At 36.4% G+C, this 26,910-nt stretch overlaps 1 protein-coding gene across 5 annotated transcripts in view; it reads left to right on the top strand.

Annotated features, from left to right (window-relative positions):
- slc44a5b (solute carrier family 44 member 5b) overlaps positions 1-26,846 on the top strand; it is a 39,011-nt gene extending 12,165 nt beyond the window's left edge. The window contains exons 1-23 of one of the 5 annotated variants that reach the window (XM_084388942.1): positions 1,707-1,849; positions 2,242-2,290; positions 7,148-7,221; positions 8,733-8,817; positions 9,298-9,382; positions 9,498-9,626; positions 10,445-10,505; positions 12,056-12,179; positions 13,755-13,787; positions 16,524-16,607; positions 16,694-16,806; positions 17,865-17,996; positions 18,156-18,255; positions 18,386-18,478; positions 18,708-18,795; positions 18,901-19,163; positions 19,278-19,372; positions 20,623-20,726; positions 20,902-20,975; positions 21,418-21,488; positions 22,151-22,239; positions 23,170-23,254; positions 23,586-24,548. In XM_084388942.1, the coding sequence (XP_084245068.1) occupies positions 1,810-1,849; positions 2,242-2,290; positions 7,148-7,221; positions 8,733-8,817; positions 9,298-9,382; positions 9,498-9,626; positions 10,445-10,505; positions 12,056-12,179; positions 13,755-13,787; positions 16,524-16,607; positions 16,694-16,806; positions 17,865-17,996; positions 18,156-18,255; positions 18,386-18,478; positions 18,708-18,795; positions 18,901-19,163; positions 19,278-19,372; positions 20,623-20,726; positions 20,902-20,975; positions 21,418-21,488; positions 22,151-22,239; positions 23,170-23,254; positions 23,586-23,701 (2,187 nt within the window). In that variant the 5' untranslated portion in view covers positions 1,707-1,809 and the 3' untranslated portion in view covers positions 23,702-24,548. Of the gene's footprint in view, positions 1-1,706; positions 1,850-2,241; positions 2,291-7,147; positions 7,222-8,732; positions 8,818-9,297; positions 9,383-9,497; positions 9,627-10,444; positions 10,506-12,055; positions 12,180-13,754; positions 13,788-16,523; positions 16,608-16,693; positions 16,807-17,864; positions 17,997-18,155; positions 18,256-18,385; positions 18,479-18,707; positions 18,796-18,900; positions 19,164-19,277; positions 19,373-20,622; positions 20,727-20,901; positions 20,976-21,417; positions 21,489-22,150; positions 22,240-23,169; positions 23,255-23,585; positions 24,549-25,516 lie in introns of those variants that run through there. The other 4 variants (XM_084388940.1, XM_084388941.1, XM_084388943.1 and 1 more) reach the window with 4 other exon arrangements.
- The last annotated feature ends 64 nt before the right edge of the window (positions 26,847-26,910 follow it).

Raw genomic sequence — 26,910 nt, 5'->3', positions numbered from 1 at the left:
CGCATGATGTATTACCCACCTCGGTAGACATAGCTCCACACGATACAGTTGGCTTGCTCCGATCATAACAAACGCACATGAGCAGCGGTAGAGAGGGGGAGGAGGCCGCCGCAAGTGAGTTTTTTTACGACAGTCTTGGGAAATATCCGCCCCACAGCTGTAGTGGGAGCTCATGGGGAAAACATGGCACAACAAAAGGGAAAATCAGCGAAGAAGTGACTAGAGTTCGCTAGAGTTGCCGAGTTCTGCTTTAACAGAGCTGTTATTTTGCCATCTAGCCAAAATTGCCACAGACTGAACCAATCAGAAGCCTCTTTGAAATGTTTGTCTATTGATAATGAATACAGTAAGCCCCACCCACTTGTGGGCAGAACAAATCTCGTTCACATAGTTACCTATTCATGTCTGTAAGGAAAATTAAGAGAAATATTCTATATTTTTTAAACTGATAAAGTCAGTAATAGGTTATTTTTAGAAAGATGTTGTTTTTTTTGCTTTGTTGTTTTTTTGTTGTCAAGTCACAAGTGTGAAAATATGTATGCATTTTTACTAATTAACCTTTTGGTGGTGTCAGTGTTTTGGGAAATGTGATTCCAAATAGAGGATCTCTCCTGCCTTTGACTGAAACTCAGCAGGACTTGTAAATATATATTCAATAAAATATGATGGAACTATTCATAAAGAGAAATATTCAATATTTGAATACTGAATTAGTCAATTTGGCTATTTTAGGAAGAAAAACTAAATTTTAAGCATAAAAATACATATTGATAGCGGGAAAAGCTATATGTAAATTATAGTGTAGGCCTATTTAACATTTTCGTTATATATCTTTTTCCACACAATGTATAGCATACTATCATAAACAAACTTTGATTTACACATTGATGGAATAAAACAAATGAAATACTATAAAAAAAAAAGATCAAATTACCTGAATAAATAATTGCCAGACTCAAGAGTAATCAATTATGAAAATGATTGCTAGTATGTCTTTCCCTCTACTCATATCTGCCACTGATACCATCATGCCACCACATAGACATCATGATGGCATCATACAATTTTCTAAATTTCTTAAACCACTCTGGTTTGCTGGTCTTTTGGCTGGTTTTAGAGGGGTTTTGGGGACTTTTCAGATCAGCTGAAGACCAGTTTAAACCAGCTAAGCTTTGTCTTGCAGGATGGCATCATTGCCTGATGCCCAAACTCGGGCTGCCTAGGCATCTATCATCATATGTGACGCCTGACGTCTGTACACTCAGCTTGTTCAGTTATACTGGCACAGATACTAGCAGACCTACATGTTTGTTCTGTCAAAACCTGCTTTAGTCTATTCATTCTATTCACTAATTGTGTTCGCAATTCCACTGAACAGATGTGATGGTATGTTTGGCGACGTACAAGCTCCACTTTGAGTCTGTGTGTGTGCAAAGCTTTGAGCAGGTGGCTGCCATGCTGTTGTCTCATTGTGTTTGGTGTGTCAGTGGATGCATCATGCTGCCAATCTGAGCCGCGAGACATCAGTGCTGTTTCCTTTGTGAGCGTGCGAGAGAGAGAGAGAGAGGATAAGGAAGGAGTGAGTGAAGGAGTAGAGAGTGGATGGTGTGAGAGAGAGGCAGATGGAAGCGACGCAAACGCCCACCAGCCTGATTTCTCTTCCACCTCTTCTCGCAAACACAGCTCAGTGTGTAATGATTAACCGATCGCAAAAAAAGATGAGAAGATACCGCCTCAGCCCTCATAGGAAGTGACACGCACACAGTAACATTATATAAACACAGTGTCTTCGCTCAGAGAGCAGTGAACATGACTGGACCAAAAGGAGGATACTACAAAGCAGAATTGGGTAGGAACTTATTGCAAATACTTTGCTTTGTCTCAAAAGTAGCGGTATCTGCTGTGTTTCAAACTGTGGCAGGAACATGCTTTTGTTTGCCTGTGCTTTGTTATGGCACTCCTAAGGCATTGTGGGGCTGTTCAGACCTTGGCTACTTGATCGAGTGCTTTTTTTTTTTTAATGAACAGGGTGGTGACAAGATGAGCATTGTTTTACATTGTTTCAATGTTTGCTTGATCTGTTGGTTTGTTTGCTCTTTGACCTGGTCATAAGCCTATACATGGTTCAAGCTTCCTGATAAAAATAGCAAAAAGATGAAAGGCTTTTGGGGTGCTTGAGGTTTTGCAATCGTTATTTTCACCATTTAAATGTGATTTTGACACCTTGTTCTTGTGTTACAGGGGAGCCACACAAATTTGACCCCACATTCACAGGACCAGTTCACAATAGGTAGAGTACATCTTGTTTCTTTTTTATGTTTTTTGGATTTTATTTGAGGCCGAACACTCAAGAGTATTTGAGCATTTATCACTTCATATGTCACTTCATGTACACGGATACTTATTATTATTCAGTATTGGTATATATAATATGTGTATTGGTATATATAATATGTGTATGTATGCATTTAAAATGTATAATGTTATATATAAAATTATATTTATTTATTTTTTCCCTTAATGAACAATATAAGAACATCTACTAACAGTTTTATACATAGAACAATTGCTTACTTATCTAAATGGTGACTTCGTATTCACTTCTTATATACTTCCTATTATTGACTTCCTACTATAAGCTTACAACCGAACATCAAAAGGTAACCCTAAAATACTTTTGGTATTTATAGAAGTGAATAAAGCCATTATTTAGTCTTTTATGAATAATTTTTACTTTTAAGACCTCTACAAAGGAGTTTCACATTTAGCTAACTTGAAATATTGAAATATTTAGCAGAAATAATGCCCTCAAAACCACAGCTAGGTCACAAACACACATGCACACCCTAAAAATGTTGTCCTTTTCTCTATCCCTGATTTGCACGTGCCTGTTATTGATAAAAAAGTATTGACTTCATTCATGGACCTGTCGCTCCGCTGGCCTGTTTCTTGCTCTAATCCAGAGCTGCTGGTGGATCAATGGTTAGTTCAGCAGTGATAGCGGACAGAACAGCTTTCACCCCACCGGAGCAGAGAAATCAATGACTGTTGCTCAAATGTCTTGGGTCGCTATGCATAATTAACATGCATGCTAAATAAGATTCAGCAGATTGTGATGTAATTCTGCTATTATTGGACAGCAAGCCATGGGGTTTCATTTTAATTTTGTTGCTCTCAATACAAAGTGTGCAGCTCAGCGTGTTTCTATAATAGGGTTTTCCTTTGCTTAGTGCATATTTGTAAAGCCTGGCTACTGCTAATTAGGGCTGACTGATGTAAAACGCTTAAGCTCTGTTGGGTTAGTACAGCATGTGGAGCTTTGCTGTGCTTTGTTGGCTGTGATCAGGTGTGGTGCATTCCATGTCACAGCTGACCCAATTGTTTATAGTAGTGGCTCAGTAATAACATGAAGTAAAACACTTTTTTTATTAGATTTATTTTTCTTAATTTCTTTTTAAACTTTTTTTTCCGATGAAGCACAAAAGGAAGAATGTGTGATTATTCTGTACAAATGCAGTTTAGTGATCACATATCTAGCTACAAAAAAGTCCAAATGACTCTTGCACTATATTCAAAGTAGGGGTGCAACAGATCACAAAACACATGCTTCGGATCATATTCCGGTTTTTGAGTCACTGATAGTAAAAATGTTCGGATCAGTGAAAAAAAGATGTAACTTTGCTTTCCATTTATTACATAAAGAACACTTTAGGTACTTCGATACCACAGCAATAACTATTAGCCTGACTTATGAGGTTCAAACATAAGACAAGTGAACAGTCAGAAATAAAATAAAAGCACATAAATTAAAAGCATAGATAAATACAGTAGAACAAAATAACAAATAAAGTATGGTCTAACAGTTGTATTCTGGTACAGAAATGTAAAATGTGTAAAATAACGCTTTTGGCTGTATGAATTAAATATAAGTAGATTTTTGTTAAAGCTGTGTTTTGTTGTTTGATTAACATTAACGACAGACAGCAGCAGGTATTTATACGCTTAGGAACGATGGCGTTCGTTTTACCGTATCAGTTTGAGGCTGAGTCATCTTCATTTGGAAATGCATGCAAAGTGGATTTTCTTTCACAGCACGGAAAAAAGCGTCTTCTTGACATGTCAACGGCAGGAGGACGAGCAGCATACAAATTTGTTACAAACGTAGATCTGTGCAGGAAGTAAGACTGGAATTACTGACGACTCATTTCAGGCAGTTCAGAATCGGGTTCTTTCTTTTGGGAGACAATAACTTGCAGACCTTTTACATTCATAAACAGCTATATTACACACTACATGAAAGGTAATTCCTAAAAAAGTAAAAAAAGTTTTGTATCACAGTGCTGCTGCGACTGGATCATTGAGAACCGTTTGGATCATTGTTTGCATCAGTTTGATTCGAATTCTTTTCAATTTGTTCTGAAAAGATAAAAAGACTATTTGTTTCAATCAACCTCACAATGATTCGTTCACATTATTATTGACTCGGTCTGGTCACAGCAGCTCACTGGAAGGCGAGCTCATATGGAGCTCATATACCTTTATGGTGTTTTTTTTTTGTGTGTGTGTGTCATTTTTAAGGTTGATTGGTCATAATGACCTTTCATTATATGAAAAAGAGTTACACGAAGACTTCTAAAACAAAAATAACAGAATTTGGGTAATGTTGGGTATTATTTGTGTAACTTTTCCTGTGACTATGCTTTTTTTCCTGATTCTTAGTTGGCCAACTTTCCATAAGTCATTAACAAAATATCACCCAAGCTGCATTACATTAAATGTCACTTACTCCCAGTAACACGTCAGATCCACACCTTTGTGTGAAAGAGGCCCAGCGCAACCACCCACTTTCCGTCTGTGTTGAGCAGAATATAAATATAGCTCAGGGAACACTTTTACAGACGATACTAATGGAACTATGGGTTTGTAGTTTACACATCAGGGGTCTCATTTATAAAACTGTGCGTAGGAACCTTACTAAAAGTGTACGTGCGCCCGAAAGCCAAAAATGGCGTACGCAAAAAAATATTCAGACTTATAAAACCGTTCGTACGCCAGAACCTGCGCAGAATTCCCTTTATAAATCCCAGTCAGCGGAAGATTGTGCGCACATGAGTCTCCACCCCGAAATAACCATATATGGAGCTTACAACGCCTAGTTTTACTATGCAGATCCTCATCTGCATATCATTTGCATATGATTATTCATCCACGTGATAACGTTTAACGGTACAAGACACATTACCTTAATAAAAATCAGCCTATCCTTGCCTTGTTTTTGAATACATAAATCAAATAGTGTAAAATACATTTCAGAAAAAGTTTTCTCAATCTTTTCCACTGGCTGAATTGTATTTTTAATTGATTTATATTTTTAATGGAAACAGATAGACCTTGGGCATTATTTGCATGAAACTATTTTCTCAGACAATCTGGTATTATCATGATAAGCAATTATCTCTGTGGTTAAACATTAAAACAGCACGCCACAGGAAAAGTGTTCAAAAACATCGCATCCACAAATATTTCTAGTGACTGAATAGGCTATAAAAAAATGTTGTAACTTCTCAGTAATGATTTCATGTTTAAGTGTTTAACTCCATTAATTTGAATGGCATATTTAATCTAAATGTTTCTATCAGAAGTAAAACATAGTTTAAATCATTATTTTATTTATTTAAACTGTTATTTGCGTCAGTTTCACTAAACGGCCCAACGCGCTCGCTGGCGCGGACATTTAAGAAGGGATGGATATTTGCTTCAAGTGATAAGCTTGGTGAGTGAAATTATATTTTGTATTATCTTTCTGTATATGTCTTTAGATTTTCTGTCTAAAAGTGACCAAAAAGACATTTAACTCCAGCTCACCATCGGTGTCGCCAAACTGCTCCATCTCCAAAACGTTTGTACGCATGGGTCAGAGTTTGCGTGCAGGTGCGCAAATTTTCCCGTCAAGTTTGTTTTTATAAATCACAACTTGTGCGTCGGAAGTGGCGTACGCCTCTTTCAGGGCCTGTTTTGTGCGTACGCAACGGTTATAAATGAGGCCCCAGACACGTCACTCATTTCTACTGTCCTCCACATTACTGTGAGTTAGTAAGATTTGGTAGTGGACTCAGTACTACTACAACACTTAGGATGTCCCAGTTAGCTTTATGTATACTCTGGACTGCATGTACTTTACTGGTGGTCCATTCTTTTCAGTGTGTGTTATTAGGACACGTTACCACAACATAAAGTTGCGTCTTAGTTCTACAGACTTCCTTGTAGCATATTGTTTATATTAGCATCTAGCTAACTCATTAGCTTAAAATTCACGGTTTCACTTTATTTGGATGGTCTCTTTAACACATTCTGTTGACTATAAGTAACGTTCCACCTACATGTCTACTAACTGTCATTAGAGTGTTAGTAGAGTATTAGTAGAATGGTAGCGTTAGGGTTAGAATACATTGACATGTAGTTGCAAAGTTACTTATAGTCAATAGAATGTCTGTTAAAGGACCACCACAATATAGAGTTCGCAGATATTAAGCAGACAGTCTACTAATACTCTAATGAGATTTAGTTAACATGAACAGAATGTTCAAAAGGGACCATCAAAATAAAGTGTACCAAATTCAATATTACTTAAAGTTGGCATGAAACGGAAGTTGTGATGGTCTTTTCTTCCATATTGTTACATATTGCATACTATTTAGGATGGATGATATGCTAAAGGGGATTCAGCACATCTGTTAATCTGTTAGTTGCCCTGCTGTGACCTCAGCCTCCTTTTCTCAGTCTGCAAAGCTGCTATATAGACCAGTTGTTTTCAATTAGTTGGTTGGCACTCAAAAATGGGTCACAAGTCTGTTCTGTTGGCATTACAGTCAGCATGGAAAAAACAATGGCAAATACAGTATGTGCTCTGTATTTATATAGCCTAGTTATTATTATTTTTTTGTACACTGTGGTAGTGAAGTTTTTATTATTTTGTTCATAGATTGAGGGTTCACAATATTTAGGGGTTTATTGACCAACATTTGATTTATTGTATATAATTCATTAACTTGTTCAAATAATTATTGAAATGCTAGTATGAATGTAAAAATACTGTGATTTATTCATTCAGTGCTCTCATTCTCTCTTTCTCACATTCCCACTGCAGGGGCTGCACAGACGTGCTTTGCTGTGTGATCTTTGTCATCGTCATCCTCGGTTACATCGTTCTGGGAACAGTGGGTGAGTTACACTCATTAACGTGCGCTTCAGCAGAGAGGGTTGCATAATGCGGCTCATGAATCCAGCGCTATTAAGCAGCCAAATAGAAGTGGCGGGGGAGCGTCAGTCCTAAACAGCAGCCTGATGTGGTGTCATTATGTTCAGCTACACTCCCCTCACTGTTTGTGGCTGTTTTTTAAGGACAGTCATTTAGTCCATTCTCAAAAAAAGCAAGAGGACTGACACGAACCCATTCATTCACTGTGACATTTGATTGTGTGCATCATTCATGGTTTAAATGTGGAATCTGTGGTTAAAACTGTCAGAGGCTCTTCTCTTGTGCCGTTTCTGGGAGACTCACAGCTTGCTGACTGTTAGATCTGTCTGTTTTGGAAACATGCCGCCGGGGTTATATATATATATACAGTGGCGCCCAAAAGTTTGCATTGAAAATCTGGGATGCAGCTTCTAATTTTAAAACAGGTTTTCGTTTTTGAAATTTGGAATAGGATCATGTGACACTGAAGACTGGAGTAATGGCTCCTGAAACTTTAGCTTTAGCCATCACAGGAATACATAGTTTTTATTTTTTAATTCAAACAATTATTTTATACGTATATGTGTGTAAAATAATGTAAACAGATATTTTTTACTGGCACACTCCAGCAAAATACATAAATAACTGGCTTAAAACCATCTTTTTGGTGAAAATAATAACGTTCCTAAGACTTTTGCACAGTACTTTTATATATATTTTTGTATGCACAAGGAGTTTGACAACAGTCACTAACGTCTTGGAGACGTTGCCGCAGTTCTTCCGGATTCAAGCAGCTTTAGTGCTGCTGCTGTGGTTATAGTAAATTGGGACAAACCAAATAGCAAAACGTTCTGAAATTGAGGTTAATTTTTCATTCAAATTATGATACTAATTCTTTAGTCTGTACATATTTTGTCTGTGGAGTGTTTGCTGTTTCTCCCAGTGCATTTTCTTTCTCACACTGATCTCATTCCACTCCACTCTGATGTCTTATTGGTTTAATCCTGACTTGGTTAAATTAATACGACTGGCTTTTCTGTTGCCCTTTGAAGTGCACTGGCATGTCATGTGACCCTTTTAGACTTGAGGTGACATTCCTTGACCCCTGAAGCTCATATTCACTTTTCCATGCAGACTTAAGTGGAGAGAATTAAATCATTGGGCACAGAGCTGCAGTGTTTTCGATTCACTGTGGATTTGAATCGCTCATGTTAAATTACATAAAGAGCTTCTTATGCTCTAAATTAAATATGGGGTTTCACTTTATTTTTAGTTTGTTTTTTCATGCATCTTTTCTTGTTTGTCCTCTTTGCTTGTGCCTGTTCCTTCTCAACAGGAACAGTGGGTGTAGTGTCAGTGCCATAAAATACTGAGGTTGCTGTATTTTTTTTAATTATAGCAATTATTTGAAATGCATGATGTTTGAAATGCAACTCTGGTGAACTTATTTGAGAAACATGTTTCAGATGACATGGCTTGTGTTATGTTTTTTAAGCTTGGATGCATGGAGACCCCCGGAAAGTGGTCTACCCGACAGACAGCTATGGGCAGTTCTGTGGACAGCAGGAAACTCCTAATGCGTGAGTATGAGTCCGAGAGGAGGATAACTGATCATTTGAAAGCCAATAACTGAGATATTGGCCGATGAATCTAAATCCAAATTTTTAGACCATTTTTGAGAGCCTGATTACAAAAACAAAAGTCTCACCATCAAAAGCCATGTCCCAAGGACACAATTATAATGTTCTCATTATAATTTTATTACAGTTTTTCCAATCATATTTCAAGCAATTCAAAACCATCATGGTGAACTGTGCGCATCTGAAGTGTCTCAGCTGAAGGAAATAATCCATTATTTATATGCTTTAATACATCGGCCCAATTTTCTTATCGGACCAATAATGATAACATCGAAAATGAACATATATCGGCTGATACCGATATGGTGGCCGAAATATCGTGCATCCCTATATTATATTATATTATATTATTATTTTTAAGACATTCATGTTTCAATGTTTCAAAGCTCAATTGAAACACCTTCTGTTTCTCCCCCACAGAAATAAAGCCATATTATTTTACTTCAATATTTTACAATGTGCCAATCCTACAGTCCTCATTAACCTCCAGTGCCCTACAACTCAGGTAATACGGATACTTTTGCAAACTATGTGTCATTCTTTCTAAGCTAGATTGCTTTTTAGCACACGCCTTGTTTTATTTGTAGCTGACGTTTCGTTTGCTCTCTTGTTCACCTCAGCTGTGTGTATCCAAGTGCCCAGATAGATTTGCCACATACATTGACATGCAATACAACTATAGACGCAATAAGAGCTACTGGGAATACTACAAGCAATTCTGCAAGCCGGGCTTCAACAATCCTGATAAGGTACCATGTGGATATCCAGAAGAACTAGAACTTAGTTTAAATTCAGAGATGACAGAACAAAACCATGTACACTGGCTTTTGATAAAAGTTTGAATATTCTTGAAAAAGTTGTGGAATTTTATTTAAAAAAATTCCCCAGGCCATTGAAATGAATAAAATCTTATTCATTCAAAGTCATAGACATTGCTATAGTGAATATACCGGTATAGGCTATATATTTATTTATTTATTTATTTTTCATATTATTCTCTGCTCTGAAATATTTCTTTGTCTAGAAATTGCTCTTGTGTAGAATAAAACTAGTCATGTCCTATTTAAAAGTGAATCTTTCTTTTGAGTTTGTTCTTTTCAATGCATCGTTGAATCTAAATGATTTATTAGCAAGTTTATCTGAATTTAAGTGATAATTAATTGAATAATACTTCCAGTAATCACAAATCACTGGAAAAGTCATGGAAGTTTATTAGTTAAAAAGACGGTGGGAACCCTGTTATTTCTAGAGGAATTTTATGCTTATTTTCAGATAGATTAGTACTTGTGATGACGATGGTTCATCTTAGCAAGCCGATACGTGAGCTGTATCGCCCAGCAGGCGCCACATTTCCTTCGCGCGTCAGTGCGTAAGTGTACCAACGCAAAACCGTCAATGATCTAATTCTGCTGCGTCAATGGATTTTCACACATGAACATTTAGAAGCTCACATGGTTTTTGAGGCAGGCCTGACATACTGGAGAGATATTGTAGAGAGAAGAATGCTGTATAAGGTTTATTTTTGTAAAATATCATCTTTTTTCCCTCTTCTATTTCCATTTGGCAGCCGGTTTCTCAGGTGCTACAGGATGAAGATTGTCCCTCAATGATTGTGCCAAGCAGACCATGTGAGTTTTTATTTATTTTTTATATTTTGAGATGAATATATAGTCAAAACTATGCCTTCTGTCCTAAAATGTTTCGTTATAATTCCCTGTTTTAGTGCTGATGTGCATTTCAATTTTTTGGACTGAAATTTTGCCCCAATAATGTGCAAATGCAATTCCAGGAGAATCTTGAAAGTTTGAGGTGTGAACTAGTGCCAGAACAAAGAAAACCCAACATATATGTGTATAAGTGGGCTAAATTAATTCATGTGAAATCTTGTTCATGTGTAATTAAAATGAAGTTGCTAATGACACGAATGTATGTGAACATGAATAGAAACTTGTGCAGCAGGAGATCAAGAGTTTCAGTTCAGGCCGCTGGATCTCTTTGAAGCCATCATAACTGCTTCAATGTAAACATTGTGAGTAATATAAGAGAGGGAAAAAGAGAAAATGTCACTGGCAAGGCTTAGAAAGGTTGCTGTGTCCTCTCCATATCGGCAGAGGAGGCACAGAATGATATAAAACCCTTGGATAGCAGCTGCCTATCACTTCTCAGGAACTCAGGCCTTGAAGTCAGGGTGAAAAAACACAAGTGCAGACAGACACAAAGCATGTCCTCCTGAACAACTTTTGAATACTATATTTGAATATTGTAGGGGATTTTACAGTTAAAGACCCATGGGCCAGATATGATGAATTTCATCAGCAGAAGTCAGCTTCAACACTCACAAGGAGTTTGTAGGCCGCTGAAGATTCTGATTGGCTAAGAAAATGAATAAACATAGTAAATTTCCACACATGGACTGATAGACTGGCTGACACCCGGACCCTGGATTTAGGCACGACGTGACCCTCCAAGGTCACATAACTGTGTTTCTGGGTGCCAGCATTCCATCGCCCCAAGGTGCCAGTTGTTCACCCCACCAATACTGATCTGTAACACAGAATATTAGCATACACACACACAGATACACACAGGATACACAGCTTCTTCAAGGTTGAAGTTGTTCGAGCCATAACTATAAACAGGAAAGTTTCCCAAAAAATACAGGTAACATGTTCTTTCTTTCAGAGGTTCAGACAATATTCACCATTATTTTCTAGTGTTTGAATATAGAAAAGTAAAGTAAATGCTTTAACTAAGAAGTGGGGATGTAGGTGACAGGCTGAAGTGACCCCAGTAACCTCGACTGTCTTGGTCATCTAGAAAAGTAGATCTGTTTTAACACATGTTGGGTGCCTCTCTCAAAAACATGGAAAGAGCACATTCCATTATAATAATAATAAAAATAATAATTTGTTACATTTATATAGCACTTTTCTGGGTACTTTTAAGAGCGCTTTACATGGAAGGGGGGGAATCTCCTCAACCGACATTAAACAGACATATAATTTTTGAAGAAGTCATTCAAATCATTTAATATTTAGAAGGATAAATATTGATTAATACATTGATTATACATCACTCAACTTACACATTGACGTGGCAGTGAATTCCAATATCCACCCCTTTCAATATAAATACTTAGAGGGATTTTAATTTAGCTTTATTTTTTACTTTCTTTCAGTTCTCCAGAGGTGCTTTCCTGATTTCATCACCAGAAACGGGACGTTAACTGTTGCCAACCAAACAAGCTTCAAAGATGGACATGGTAAAACCAGAAGTGTCATCGATCTGAGAGCAGCGGCAAAGTAAGTTTCACTTATTAAGAGTGCTCAGCATATTGCTGCACTGTCTGTCTGGCTACAAAATTGCTCTTATTTGGTGTAACATGAGTAGGAGGACTAGTTAGACATGTCAAAACAGCCATGCTGTGACATATGAGCTTAGTTTAGTTACGAAAGTATTTCTCAAATATCCACCTTAATTACACGCACCATTCTGTTGTCAAATAGTGTTATACAATGACTGCTAAACTATATCATTTACCTACGTTGTCATATTACATATTTAACTGTGCTAGTTTCATATGTCTTGTATCTCTCCGTGGTCTCCTTCTCACATACGCAACTTTTTATATCTATTTATGTATTTATTTAGTTAAGTAGCTGTGTTACAAGTGGGATAATATACAGCTAGTTGGTCATTAACACAAAATAAACCTCTTCACTTTACTTCAGGGTCCTAATCACCCTGTTAGGGTTTATACGAGTCAGATTTTAAGTGAGTGTACACTACTGTTCAAAAGTCTGGGGTCTGTGAGATTTTTTTTTTATATATATTTTTGAAAGTTTTTTTTTTTTTTTATATGCCCATGGCTGCATTTATTTAGTCAAAAATACTGTAAAAATATTGGTATATTGTTAAAAATGTGTGTGTGTGCGCGTGTGTGTGCACGTGCGTGTGTGTGTGTGTGTGTGTGTGTGTGTGTGTGTGTGTGTGTGTGTGTGTGTGTGTGTGTGTGTGTGTGTGTGTGAGAGAATAAGCTGAGTTTTCAGCTGTCATTACTCCTGGTTTCACATGATCCTTCAGAAATGATTCTAATATGCTGATTTGGTACTAAAGAAACATTTCTTCTTGTTGAAAACAGTTGTGCTGCTTGCTTTATATTTTTGTAGAAACAATTATACATTTCCCCAAGTGTTTTTTCAGGATTCTATTTCAAATAAATGCTGTATGAAAGGTGATTCATTTCTTTAAAAAAAAAGAAAAAGGACTGACCCCAAACTTTTGAACGGAAGTGTATGTTTAATATTGCGTCTTGATATTAAAAATATCTTCTTTTGACTCGGTAGATACAGCAGGTAAATAATACTGTTATTTTTGACATTTGTTCCTAAATATACTGTCTTTCCATCCAGGCAAGAGAGGACAGTTTTATCTGGGTATGACATTAGGCCTTACAAAGGTCAGAGAGAATCTGGCCTTTTAAGCCACGCAAATAAGTCAAGCTGTGCATGTTTGCATGAATTTGCTCCTGCCATAATAGCACTTATGTGAATGCCTGGGGTGAAAGGTCACATGGGGTACATTCTTATTTTAGCAGGCAGGTTTCTTGTAACTAATTGACATTGTTTACACAGGACGTGTTCTTACGTCTTCAGCCATTGCATTGCATCTTTCTACATGGTAAAATTTGTTAAAAGATTTCCATCTAGCTGTTTTTGAATGCAAGACTGTGCCTTGTGTAAATTATACTTTTGGATTGAGTTTCGCTCACAATAATCTGCTGATGCTTTTTACAACTCTTTACCTGATTTCAAAAATCCAAGGTTTTTTCTTCCTGTGTGTCTTTTGTAACATGCTCAATGCTTCTTTTTTTGTAGCAAAGTCACGGCCATGCAGCAAGGAACAGAAAGGTCTTAATTTCTTGTCCGCTTTGAAACTTGACCTTGTCCTTCGCTTATCTACAAACTAACCTCCCTCATCACACATTCTGCACCTGCAGCATCTCAAAGAATCTGTAGAACAGAAAAAACACATCTGTTTTTTCCCCTCATCAGAACTGAGGTCACTGACAAAATCCCACTGCCTTTCAGATGCCTGTCTGCTGAAAGAGCATTTAAGAATATAATGGCAAATGTAAGGAAGATCGTTTTGCACTGGAACCAGGTTCATCATGTTTTTGCCATGCAAAATTGAGAGTAGGAGTTTGAAATGCAGATGATGCTGTTAAAATTGGGACTGTTAAAAACTCTTCCATTCACCAACAGCTTCTCTGCTCTAGAGAAACACACTTTTCTTTAGCATTACTTGGAGAACTTCATCTCTGTTTTCCAGTGTTTGGAAGTAACTAACTAAACCTAACTGTATTTTTCAGTATCATGACAGTAGTTACAGTTAGCTACTTTTTCCAGCAAGTAGTGGTATAACATGACAAAATGCTTCACTTTCACACTCTCTCATATGAATCTTTCACAAGATTTTTTGAGTCCATGTGCAGATGTCTTTTTTTTAACAATATACAGTTGTTGTTTTTTTGTTTTGTTTTTTACAATTATACAGTATAGCTACCTAGTGTAGACAGCTGCATTTTTTTTTTTTTTTTTTTTAGTTTTTAGTTTTAATGTAGTCTAACTAAACTACTTTAAATTTAGAAGCTTGTAGCTTTACAAGCAAATTGCTTGCACAACACTGCTGCTCTCTGTTGTGGCAAACATTTCTATTAACCCCTCATCAATGCGTAAGAGACACTCTGAATCCAATTGTCTTTTAAAAAGTATTTATTCTTGCAAGAAGGCCCAGTCGCCACATAGAAGTTACGCTACATGGTGAGTGAGACACAGACAGGAAGAGCTGGGCACACTTTATACTCATTTCAAGGTCTTCTTCAGCAGGGTTTCTTTCTGCAACGCATTCCACAGATAAAGGACCCATTGCTGCTAGCTGACCCTTAAGACCCCCCCCCCCCCCCCCCCCCCCCCCTTACAAATGATAAAAATGATACAAATGATGACATTCCTTTGTAATATCTACTGAAAATCAATGAAAATCAAATTTTTCCATTGCATGTCCTTTTCAAAAACACCTCACTTCTGTACAAATCAATGAGCATCACATAACTGTATGAAATATTCTTGTAACTAGCTGACAGGTAATCAAATCAAATCCATTGAATACACTACCATTCAAAAGTTTGGGTCGACTTTTTTGAAAGAATGTTCTTATGCTCACCAAGGCTGCATTTATTTGATTAAAATACAGTAAAAACGGTAATATTGTGAAATATTAGTACAATTTAAAATAACTGTTTTCTATTTGAAAATATTTTCAAATGTAATTCATTCCTGTGATGGCAAAGCAAAATTTTCAGCATCATTACTCCAGTCTTTAGTGGCACATGATCCTTCAAAAATCATTATAATATGCTGAATTAGTGCACAGTTGTTAAAAACATTTGTGCTGCTTAATATTCTTTTTTGTGTGTGTGTGTGTGTGTGTGTGTGTGTGTGCCCTTGTTTATATTACATTGTGGGGACCAAATGTCCCCATAAGAATAGTAAAACCTGAGATCACCTCCATTGTGGGGACCAGCCAGCGGTCCCCACTTTTCAAAAGGCTTATAAATCACACAGGATGAGTTGTTTTGAGAAAGTAAAAATGCAGAATGTGTCCTGTGATGGGTAGGTTTAGGGGTAGGGTTAGTGTAAGGGGACAGAATATACAGTTTGTACGGTATAAAAACCATTACGTCTATGGAGAGTCCCCACAAAGATAGTGAACCAGACGTGTGTGTGTGTGTGTGTGTGTGTGTGTGTGTGTGTGTGTGTGTGTGTGTGTGTGTGTGTGTGTGTGTGTGTGTGTGTGTGTGTGTGTGTGTGTGTGTGTGTGTGTGTGTGTGTGTGTGTGTGTGTGTGTGTGTGTGTGTGTGTGTGTGTGTGTGTGTGTGTGTGTGTGTGTGTGTGTGTGTGTGGAAAATGTGATCCTTTTTTAGGATTCTGTGATGAATAGAAAGTTCAAAAGAACAGCATTTATTTGAAATATAAATGTTCCTGTATATACATTATATACATATAACATTATACTGTAAATGTGTTTACCATCACATTTGATCAGTTTAATGCATCCTGAATTAAAGTATTAATTTATTTAACGTATGAACGGTAGTGTATATACCATATACAAATACTTCTCTCTCCATAGACTTACATAGACTGTGCTTTATTAATTTGTATTTTGACCTGAATGAAAACGAGACTGTGATGGTTAGAAATAAAGTCTGGAGACAAAAGAAAAAAAAATCTGTAAAAGATGGAGAAAAAGAGATGTGACCAATGACCTTTTTTAGACAGAACGGCTTATTGCACAGACTGTACTTCTGCCCCTCACAGCATCATTTTCAGTTGTGTCAGATACAATTAACAAAGTCTTAACCCTTGTCCTCCACTGTGCATGAAAAAAACATGGCTTTTTTCATGAATGGAGAGCAATAGAACAAAACTGATGTCTTCTTACACTGGTAACACTTGTGTGAAACATCCACCTGATCACTGTTGATCTGTAGTGTGCCATTGCTTCTTAGTCCTCATATACTGCTCTGTACAGTTGAATGTGCAGTTTGTATTGTTTTTGATAGTTTTCTTGCTCTTTTACAGTGGCATCACCAGCCTGTTGGATGCAAAGGAGGTCGGCACCAAGATCTTTGAGGATTACGCCAGCTCGTGGTTTTGGATCCTAATGTATGTATCACATTAGTGTTTAACCTTTAAACTAAATACAATAGATCAATATGTTGTAGCTGATCTGTTTTTATGGATGTTTTCAGTGGTTTGGTGATTAGCATGCTGGTCAGTCTGATCTTTATTCTGCTGCTGAGGTTCACCGCTGGCGTTCTCTTCTGGATGGTCATCTTCGGGGCCATCGCAGCTGTGGGCTATGGTTGGTAATGACTACAGAACCCCATAGACCAAAACTCAAAACTAAACTGTCATATACTAGACTTCAATGTTTTACAATAACCTCTTAAAGGGATAGTCACTCTCTTGACTGTCGTTCTTCAGTGGAACTCAACAGAAAATCACTCTTTTAAAACTTCAAAAAGTCCTTTTTGTCTTCTTTTGAGTCAGATCTTTTCAGTGAATCAAATGATCCAGTTCGAATCGTTCATGAATCGGACTGATCTGGTTTTCTCATGAACTCTCAGGATTAGTTCACCCAAAATTTTTAAATCTGCCATCAATAACTCACCTTCATTTTGTTCTGAGAGATTTCTGTCCCTCCATGGGGGTCTATTCACCCCAAACTCTGATACTTCAAAACGTTCACAAAGAGATTGTAAACCTAATCTTGGAAGAGACACAATCAGATGAATTGATTAAATTTGATTTTATTCACATAAAAAAAAATTAATTAGTGAATATACATAGTGCACCATTATTTAAATATGGTAAAGGAAAGCTCATGCATGCTTGCTTGACTTCGAGAACCAATGAGGTTAACTCTTGCATGTCACCAGCACGTTTGAGCTTCCGCAAGAACCAATGAGGTTTGTTCTTGCACATCAAGCAAGTACGGTTGAGCTTCTGTTTATGTGCTCTGATTAATGTTTATATGTGAATAAATACCTAAAATCAATCTGTTCTTCATATAAAGAGGTCATGTTATAGCATTATTTTAGCATTGCTACGTCTCTTCAGAAGACTTGGATTTATTTTATGATCTCTTTATGACCGCTTTGAGCGTCAGAGTTTGGTGTCGATAGACTTTCAGTGGAGAGACAGAAATCTCTCAGATTTCATTAAAGAAATCTTAATATGTCTTCCAAAGTTGAACATAAGTCTTATGGGTTTATAAATACATGAGGGTGAGTAATTGACGACATCATTTTTGTTGTTGTTGTTGTTGAACTATCCCTTTAACACTAAATGATTTGTTAGATAAGTTTTTGAATTTCTCTACACTGAGTTCACCCACTGTGTCCTGACTGTCACTTACAGGAATATGGCATTGTTACTGGGAGTACAGTTCACTCAAGGGAAAGCCGGACTCTGATATGACCATCTCAGACATTGGATTCCAGACTGACTTCCGGGTTTACCTGCAGCTGAGTCAGACCTGGCTCATATTCAGTGAGATTTCTTCAGTTATTCCAGTCTATGAGTGTTTGTAGTGCAGTTTAAATCAAATAATAAATCTCAAACCAAGCAATGCACCTGCACTGTCAAGTTGATAAGGGTTATGAAAAGTTCAGTTTGATGGAAAAATGACAGCTTGATAATGTACCACAGTGATCTCCTTGGCTGTCATTGAAGCTATCATCATCTTAGTGCTGATATTCCTGCGGAACAGAGTTCGTATTGCCATCGCTCTACTGAAGGAGGGCAGCAAGTTAGTTTCTTTCTCTTTCTTTTGTTTAATGCTGGTGCATGTAAATGGAAAGAATAGAAAAACACCTGAAACAAAGCTGTCAAATGTTGTTGGTTTTATTATTTTTTTCACGTCTCTCTCTTCCCTACAGGGCGATTGGCTGCATTATGTCGACACTTTTCTATCCCATCATCACCTTTCTGCTGCTGGCTCTCTGCATCGCATACTGGGCCGTTACAGCTGTGTATCCAAATCTCAATTTAATTGAATGCTGGATTAAAATTAATATATACATATACTGTATGCATATACTAATCTTGCATATATTAATATGTATGTATGCATGATTTGGGGATGAGACTGATTTGTTTGAGCAATTTTTATTTTAGCAATTCCATTTGCTGGAACAGAAATGACACACTTCAGCTTTAACTAGTTTGTATTTTAGTCTCCTTAACCATAACTTCTTTCAGGTTCCTGGCATCCTCTGGCGATGCAGTCTATAAAGTAATGTCAACACTACCCGACTGCAAGTATACCAATCTGACCTGTGACCTAGAGGTAAGCACTAAACCTACTGTAAACTGTGATTACCTACTCAACTGTGATTTTATCTAGTAAATGTATCATATTGGTGATTGTTTGTGTCTCTTTGATGTGTTTCAGACCTTCAGTCAATCAAACGTGACTAAACTGTGTCCGGGCTCCCAGTGCACGTTTGCTTTTTACGGTGGGGAGAGTTTGTACCACCGTTATATCTTTGTTCTTCAGCTTTGCAATTTACTGGTCTTCCTCTGGCTGGTGAATTTCACCATCGCTCTGGGCCAGTGCACCCTCGCTGGAGCTTTTGCCTCATATTACTGGGCCTTGAGGAAGCCAGAAGACATCCCACCTTGCCCCTTGGCTTCATCATTTGGCAGGGCTTTAAGGTATGCTGCCATCAGTGCTTTTAAAGATTGTAGGCGATTGATTATGTCTGTGAGTGGAGGGCTGTTGGACTGAAATTAAATGTTCACTATAATCACATTTCAATGCTATTCCAGGTATCACACAGGCTCTCTTGCATTTGGAGCTTTGATTCTGTCCATCGTACAGTTCATCAGGATTATTCTGGAGTATCTCGACCATAAACTGAAAGGTATAATATTACATTAAAATTTATAGGGTGTGTTCACACTTGGCAGTTTTGGTTTGATTAAGACTAAGACTAACTCTAGTGCGATTGCTCTATTAGTGCGGTTCATTTGAATAAGTGTAAACGCTGCCATCCGAACCCTGGTGCGCATTAAACAAGCAGACCGAGACTGCTGAAAAGATGGGTCTCGACCCGTTTCCAAACGAACTCTGGTGTGGTTCGACTGAAATATGAACGTAACACGGACCAAAGACATGTAAACGAACCAAAAACAGGAAGATGAGACCCTAAAAAGGACAGAATGCTCATGCATACCTGTTTTTTTTTCTCTCGTCATAGTCGCTTAGTCTCCTCGCAGCAGATCTTCGTTTGTGTGTGACGGAGGGATTCCTGCCGCTGTTAAGACTCCTTTTACACATTTTATAAGCTCTTCACGAGTTCTCAGCTGGTTAAAATACCATCATATGTAGGCTATGTACATACAACAAGCACATTTATCCTAGCACACAGCATTGTTATAGATGTTCGGTAAGTTACGTATCAAAATAGGCAATACATCATAGAAGCTGACCAATCAGGTTGTGAACATATCCCTATGTCTTTAGGTTTGGTATCTTAAGGTTCGCTGATAAAAATGCCAATCTGAACGCTGAGCGGACCAGGACTAAATGTTTTTTTTTTGGTCTGGATCAAACAAACCAAACTACAAGTGTGAACTCACCCTCAGAGTTTTGATTGTAACTGGTTCACTGACTCATTCATCATTTAGAAATGTTCAAAGATGTTTTAAAATGTTGTAAAACTACACTATTGTTCTAAAGTTGTTTTACATAGTATTCATCAAAGAATCCTGAAAAAATATGTAACATGATTTCCAAAAAAAATTACACCGCACAACTGTTTTCAACATTGAAAATGATAAGAAATGTTTCTTGAGCACCAAATCAGTATATTAGAATGATTTCTGAATGATCATGTGACACTGAAGACTGGAGTAATGATGCTGAAAATTCAGCTTTACATCACAAGAATGAATTACATGTTAAAATGTATTCAAATAGAAAACATTTATATAAATTGTACTAATATTTCATAATATGACTGTTTTACTGCAAATACAGCCTTGGTGAGCATACAATACTTCTTTTATAAAAATGTAAAAAATCGTATGACCCTGAACTTTTGAACGGTAGACTGTATCAGTATAGAATACGTTATGAATGATGCTGCTCTTCCTTCTGTCTTTGTCTCAGGTGCTCACAATGCATGTGCACGCTTCCTGCTGTGCTGCCTCAAATGCTGTTTCTGGTGCCTTGAGCACTTCATTAAGTTCATGAACAGGAATGCTTACATTATGGTGAGTCACCCCACTCTTTCAAGGTACAGGCATTTCATAACTTTATTCTATATCTATATATATATAACTATATATATAACCGCAAAAAAAACAAAGGTAATGTCAAACCTGAGTTGTGGAGACAGACCGACTGATAAGTCTGTCGTTTATGGTTGCTTCTCCTTTTATTCCTCAGATTTCAATATATGGGAAGAATTTCTGTGCCTCGGCACGAGACGCTTTCTTCCTGTTAATGAGGAACGTTATGAGGTAAGACTCTGCACAGCTGAGACATTTATTGTGTCATTGTCAAGGTGTGAAGCTGCAAGGACTTTCTCTTACACACACCTGTGCAATCATTTGTTTCAGTTATTGTGACATTTCCAAGATGTTACTGTTGATGTGATTTATTTTTTTCTTGCTACAGTGTTATCAAAGGATTATCATTCAAATTTCACTAAACTTTACCTCCATACTATAAAAGAAAGCATAATTGTGAAGCATAATTTCAACAATATTCAATGAAAATAAGTCAGACATCGGAAAGAAAATTGTCACACAACTAAATATTATCAATTAAATTGTGAATTGTTTAAATATTCCATATAATTAGTTATCTAATGTATGTAACATTTACTAAGACTGAATACAACTATATACAGAACCTGTTTATTGTGTTTTTATTGTGTTTATTGTGGTTTTTTTTGTGTAGAGTTGCTGTTCTGGACAAGGTGACTGACTTCCTGCTGTTCTTGGGCAAACTGCTGATCTCAGGGAGTGTGGGTGAGTCGACGCTCATCTGTGTCATACAGACGGGGAAACATTAAGACTAATAGAGTCTGAGGGCTTTAAAGGGATACTCCACTTTTTTCGGAAATATGCTCATTTTACATCTCCCCCAGAGTTAAACAGTTGAGTTTTACCGTTTTAGAATCCATTCAGCCGAACTCCGGGTCTGACGGTACCACTTTTAGCATAGCTTAGCACAGATCATTGATTCTGATGAGTCCAGTAGCATTTCTTTCAAAATGACCAAAGAGTTTCAATATTTTTCCTATTTAAAACTTGACTCTTCTGTAGTTAAACCGAGTACTAAGATCGACGGAAAATGAAAAGTTGCGATTTTCTAAGCCTATATGGCTAGGAACTACTCTCATTCCAGCGTAATAATCAAGGAACTGTGCGGCTGTACCATGAGTGCAGCAGGCGTAATGATATGACGCAGCGCCTGAAAATAGGTCTAATAGGTTAGACAAACTAAGTCCCGGTCACGTTGGAAGAAGTTACCGAGCTGGGGACTATTTTCAGGCGCTGGAGTATCCCTTTAAACAAACGCACACAGACACTGCATAGACCTAATGCCTACATACACATAGATTAAACAATGTCAGTCACATTGTTTGCAGGCTCTTTTTGTTTGCTGATGTTTTGAATGTTTTTTGCAGGTGTCCTTGCATTCTTCTTCTTCACCCGCCAAATACCAGTAATCCAGGAAGAGGTGCCATCATTAAATTATTATTGGGTCCCTCTACTGGTGAGTGAAAGCGTTACAGCTTGCTTATGTTAAATTATGCTTTTATTTGATATTAAAGCGATTTCTCAGATTTCATCCTGCTGCAGTCTTTAAGACTTTAAGATTGATTTAAATATTAATAGAGGAATATATGTAAAAAAAAAAAAAAAAAAAATATATATATATATATATATATATATATATATATATATGCATTATATGCTTATTACAGTGATTGTTATGTTTCTAGCATGTTATATTTTTTGGCAACAATTCTTCTAACCCTAATTGATGGAGTGTGTAGCTTTTCATTTCTTAAACAACCATGTAGGAAGACACATCATGGCCATATTCCAGGAGGACAATGTCAAGATTCATCAGGCTCAAAAAATTATGAAAGAATTGGTGGGAGGGAGCATGGAGAATCATTTTTACGCATGAACTGGCACCTCTGAGTCCAGACCTTAAATTCATTGAAAGTCTTTGGGATGTGCTGGAGGAGACTTTACAGAGTGCTTGCCTCTAGCATTGACACAATACAAGATCTTGACCAAAAATGTATGCACCTTTTGATAGAAATAAATGTTGTTGTGATATTTCCATCAAGAAGTGCATACATTTTTGGTCAAGATCTTGTATTGACCATGCAAGAGACAAGCACTCTGTAAATTCTACTATTTGTATATATTTGTTAGTTTATTAAAAAATACATTTGTTTAAAAAAAACTTCTCATCGACCAAGAGGGTATGGGAACCCTCACCTATAAAGACGACATGAAACGAAATTTATGATGACCTTTTCTTCCATATTGTGACGTATATACAAGTGAAACAGCTTCTCGAACAAGAAAAAAATGGAAGGCGGGACTTGTTTTTGTCCATCGGAAAATAATTTTTCATTTTGATTTCATTGTGACTAATTTCTCTTGTAATCTTTTTTTCCATCCGCAGACTGTGATATTTGGATCCTATATGATTGCACACGGATTCTTTAACGTCTATGCCATGTGTGTAGATACATTGTTCCTCTGCTTCTGTAAGTACACCTTATTAAATCTGCTATATTCCCATACTGGTATGTGCGTTTGGTAATAAATTCTGAACATCATGATGTTTTCAACTTAAACACATAGCCACTGGTCTTCCTTTATTTTCCTCTTCTTTTTCTGTGCATGACTTGACTCTTTTCTGTTTCTTTATAATACTAATGTGATCTTTATGACTTTATTCTTTTCACATCTTCTTAAGCTGCAAGACTACTCACTAACTCTTTCTGATTTCTTTCACCCTTTTTTCTTTGCAACACTGTCTTTCCTCCTTCACTCTTCCATTCTTCCGTCGTCTGATTTGCCCGGGACACCCTTCAGGTGAAGATCTTGAAAGGAACGATGGCAGTCCTTCCAAACCGTATTACATGCCTCAAGGCCTGCACAGGATACTTAACAAAAATGATCAAGCAGGCAAAAAGTATGCTGTGTCCTGAAACTGTTACCTCAGTGGGACGTGAAGAACTGCGGTAGTACTGTAGCACGCTGCATCTCTCCACAGCAGAGCAAGGCATTCTGGGATATGGAATCAGGAGCCGATCTCCTCTCTGCATTCTCTGCTGATACTGACTGGCTCTTGCTGTACTTTTCTCCTATACTTTTTCCCTTCCATTTCTTTTTGCTGATATTCTGTCCATCATTGCCTTACACATTGTTTGTTTTCTGGAGCAAAGTAACTGAATTAAAGTCTGATGATATTCTGGTAGCCAATTATGAAAGCAAGCTATTCTATATATTTATTCTCTAATGAGAAAAGATCTTGTATCTTGCAGTATCCTTCTCTTTCTATACAACTCTTTGTTTTCATGTCATTTCTGGTTTATAAGCTCATGCAGTACATAGGATGTGCGTGTGGATGGATTGATTTTCAGTCCATGTGCCACATGATTTTAATATTAACTTTATCATAATCTAATGGCAAATGTTATTGTATTGGAGGATTCATAATAGATACAGTGTATATTCTCTTTTAACCATGTTTTGATATAATCTATGAATTTCCAGGTGTTCTGATGGCAGTATTTAGTAAATGTGCCTAGTTTAAAAGGAAGAGTACTGCTCTTCTTTGTTTTTTTGCAATCAGTCTGAAAGTTTTTCCAGTTCAATTTATAAAAGGAACATATAAGCCATTTTTGTAATTTTGTAATATGTAGACAGGTTTGATGCTGCATCTACTCTGTGAAGTTTAAGTACAGGTTGTCTTTTAATGGGGGAAAGTTTTGTAAAAATACAATGTTTTTTTTGTTTGTTTTTTTCAATTAGAATAAAGCTGAACTAAATATTATTATTGTTTTGAATACTTTTTTTGCAGTATGCCGACAAATATTATCAATATTGTTTACATTCTAAGTTTAATAATAAACATTTTTTTTTATATAAGTGCTGTCAAAATTTGTGTGAACGACGGCGATACATTTTTTCAGTTTAATGCGTTAAAAATATTTAAAGTTCTACGCTAATATGTTAATTTCACTTAAATGGCAATGCAAATGACCTATTAATTGCCATTTAAGTGAAATTACTGAACTTAAATAACCAAGCTTGATAAAAATGATCAATCTAGAAGAAAATTTCAGATGGCACTTAGAGGCTTTTGCATCTGAACTCTTCATATATATATATATATATATATATATATATATATATATATATATATATATATATATATATATATATATATATATATATATAGTATGTGTGTAAATATATTTTATATATTATGTATATATTAATATTTTTAGATATGAAGGAAGAACAAAACATGGTTAAGGTATTTATCTGAAAAAATTATTTGGCAAAAAAAAAGGACAAAATACAGCTACAGGTTTTATTTTACTATGCAAAAAAAATCCATAGAAAGACAAAAAGCTCACAAGAAAAAGCATACATTGACTGCAACATAATTTCATTTGTTCTCTCCTGTTTTTATATTTGTTTATAATTTCTTTGTATGACAGCCCGCACAATTTGGCATGTTTCATTGCTTTATCACAAATAAAACTATTGACTATGGCTTACAAAAATCTTTAACACATTTTTAATAATAATTTTTATAAACGGTAAAGATGTCAATTTTCCTAGGCCGGACATCACTTCTGTCCACTACTGTGTATATACTTTTTCTGATATTCAGTTTAACTTTCTCCAATTAAGTTTTCCTTGTATCCAAATATCCAGCATTGCCTCTGATTGCCAACAAAATCACATTAACGATTGGTTGGCATTAACGTTGCTTATGCTTCTGTTCTCAGTGCTTGATCTGGAGAAGAACGACGGCTCAGCAAGCCGCCCGTATTACATGGGCGGCAGCCTGCGAGCCATCCTCAACAAGAAGAACCACAAGAGACCAGAGAAAAAGAAAGGTAGAAAATAAAAGCAGCAACCAACAAAAAGGCACTGACATGAAAAACGGACACCGCCGATTGTTATTCTGTTTCCTGACCGTCAGCATCCTAAATGGTCATGTCATGTCCGTAGGCAGCTTGTGTTATAAATCTTATTAGAAGTCCAAAAACATAAATACAAGAGTCTTCAAACTGATCTGCATCTTTTTATGGTATCATTATATAAGTAAATATAATTGACAATAAGCATGTAAATCAGCTGAGATTATTTCCTGTTTGTAGGTGTGTTTGTAAGTGTCTATGCATTTGTATAGATTTTTTTTTTTTTTTTTTTTTACTGATTCTTGTCTTGTATATGACCATTGCATTCTGTTGGCACCCATTTGGGGTGAAACTGCCACTTTTCTCATATTGAGAAAATGACCGGTAACGCATTTAATTGCTCTTCACTAGATGAATTTTCCTCAACTTTTTAAAGTTGCTGTTTGTACTTGCAGTTCAGCTGAAGTGCCTTACTCCAACATGCCGTTAACATCTCTTTTAACCTCAACCACATGTTGATTTGAGCCCTTTTCTGCTGTGCAGAGCTTTAAACTATTTATTCCTTCATTACTGCTCTTATTCATCCTTCCGACTGCATTTCTCATCAGTTTGATTGCTCTCTAGCAGCAGGAGGTTACACCTCTCGCTCCTTCAGAGATTTCATTGTGTCCATTCACACTTCGTTTTAGCCAAGGACTTGAATTTATGTTAATAACACCTTGATATGAATATGTGTGCAGAATATTGGTAGTTATCTTAGGTGGACTAATTGCTCATATTTTGATGAAGTTTATCATTTGAAGTTTTACCTTCTTTTTTTATACAATGTACACTTTTTTTTTTCTCATCATTTGAAAGGGATGTTTCTTCTAATATTTAAGTCAAAATGTATTCCGTACCATTTTTATGTTAAGAACACATGAATGTGAATGCTAATACAGTGAGTGCATGTGCTGAAATTAAAATCAGCTCTCATAATTCATTTAAATTGCATTATTCTTTAGTTTAACACTTGTCTTATCTTATTAGTATTTAACTTTATTTAATTCTCTTCTTTTACAGTGTGGTAAACATTTTTATTATTTTTGTGACTTTATATTGTGCTAATTTACAATGCATAATAACATTGTATGATGTAATACAAGTGCATGCAAGGATCAATTTGGAAATAAAGTATTTCATATAGACACATGGCAACAAGTTATTTTTACTTAAACCGCATTATGGGATAGGAACAAAATACACATTAATAAATGAAA

The sequence above is a fragment of the Rutilus rutilus genome (assembly GCF_951802725.1).
Source record: "Rutilus rutilus genome assembly, chromosome: 19".
In the NCBI taxonomy this organism is placed as follows: domain Eukaryota; kingdom Metazoa; phylum Chordata; class Actinopteri; order Cypriniformes; family Leuciscidae; genus Rutilus; species Rutilus rutilus.
This window is presented reverse-complemented; position numbering and strand designations above follow the sequence as displayed.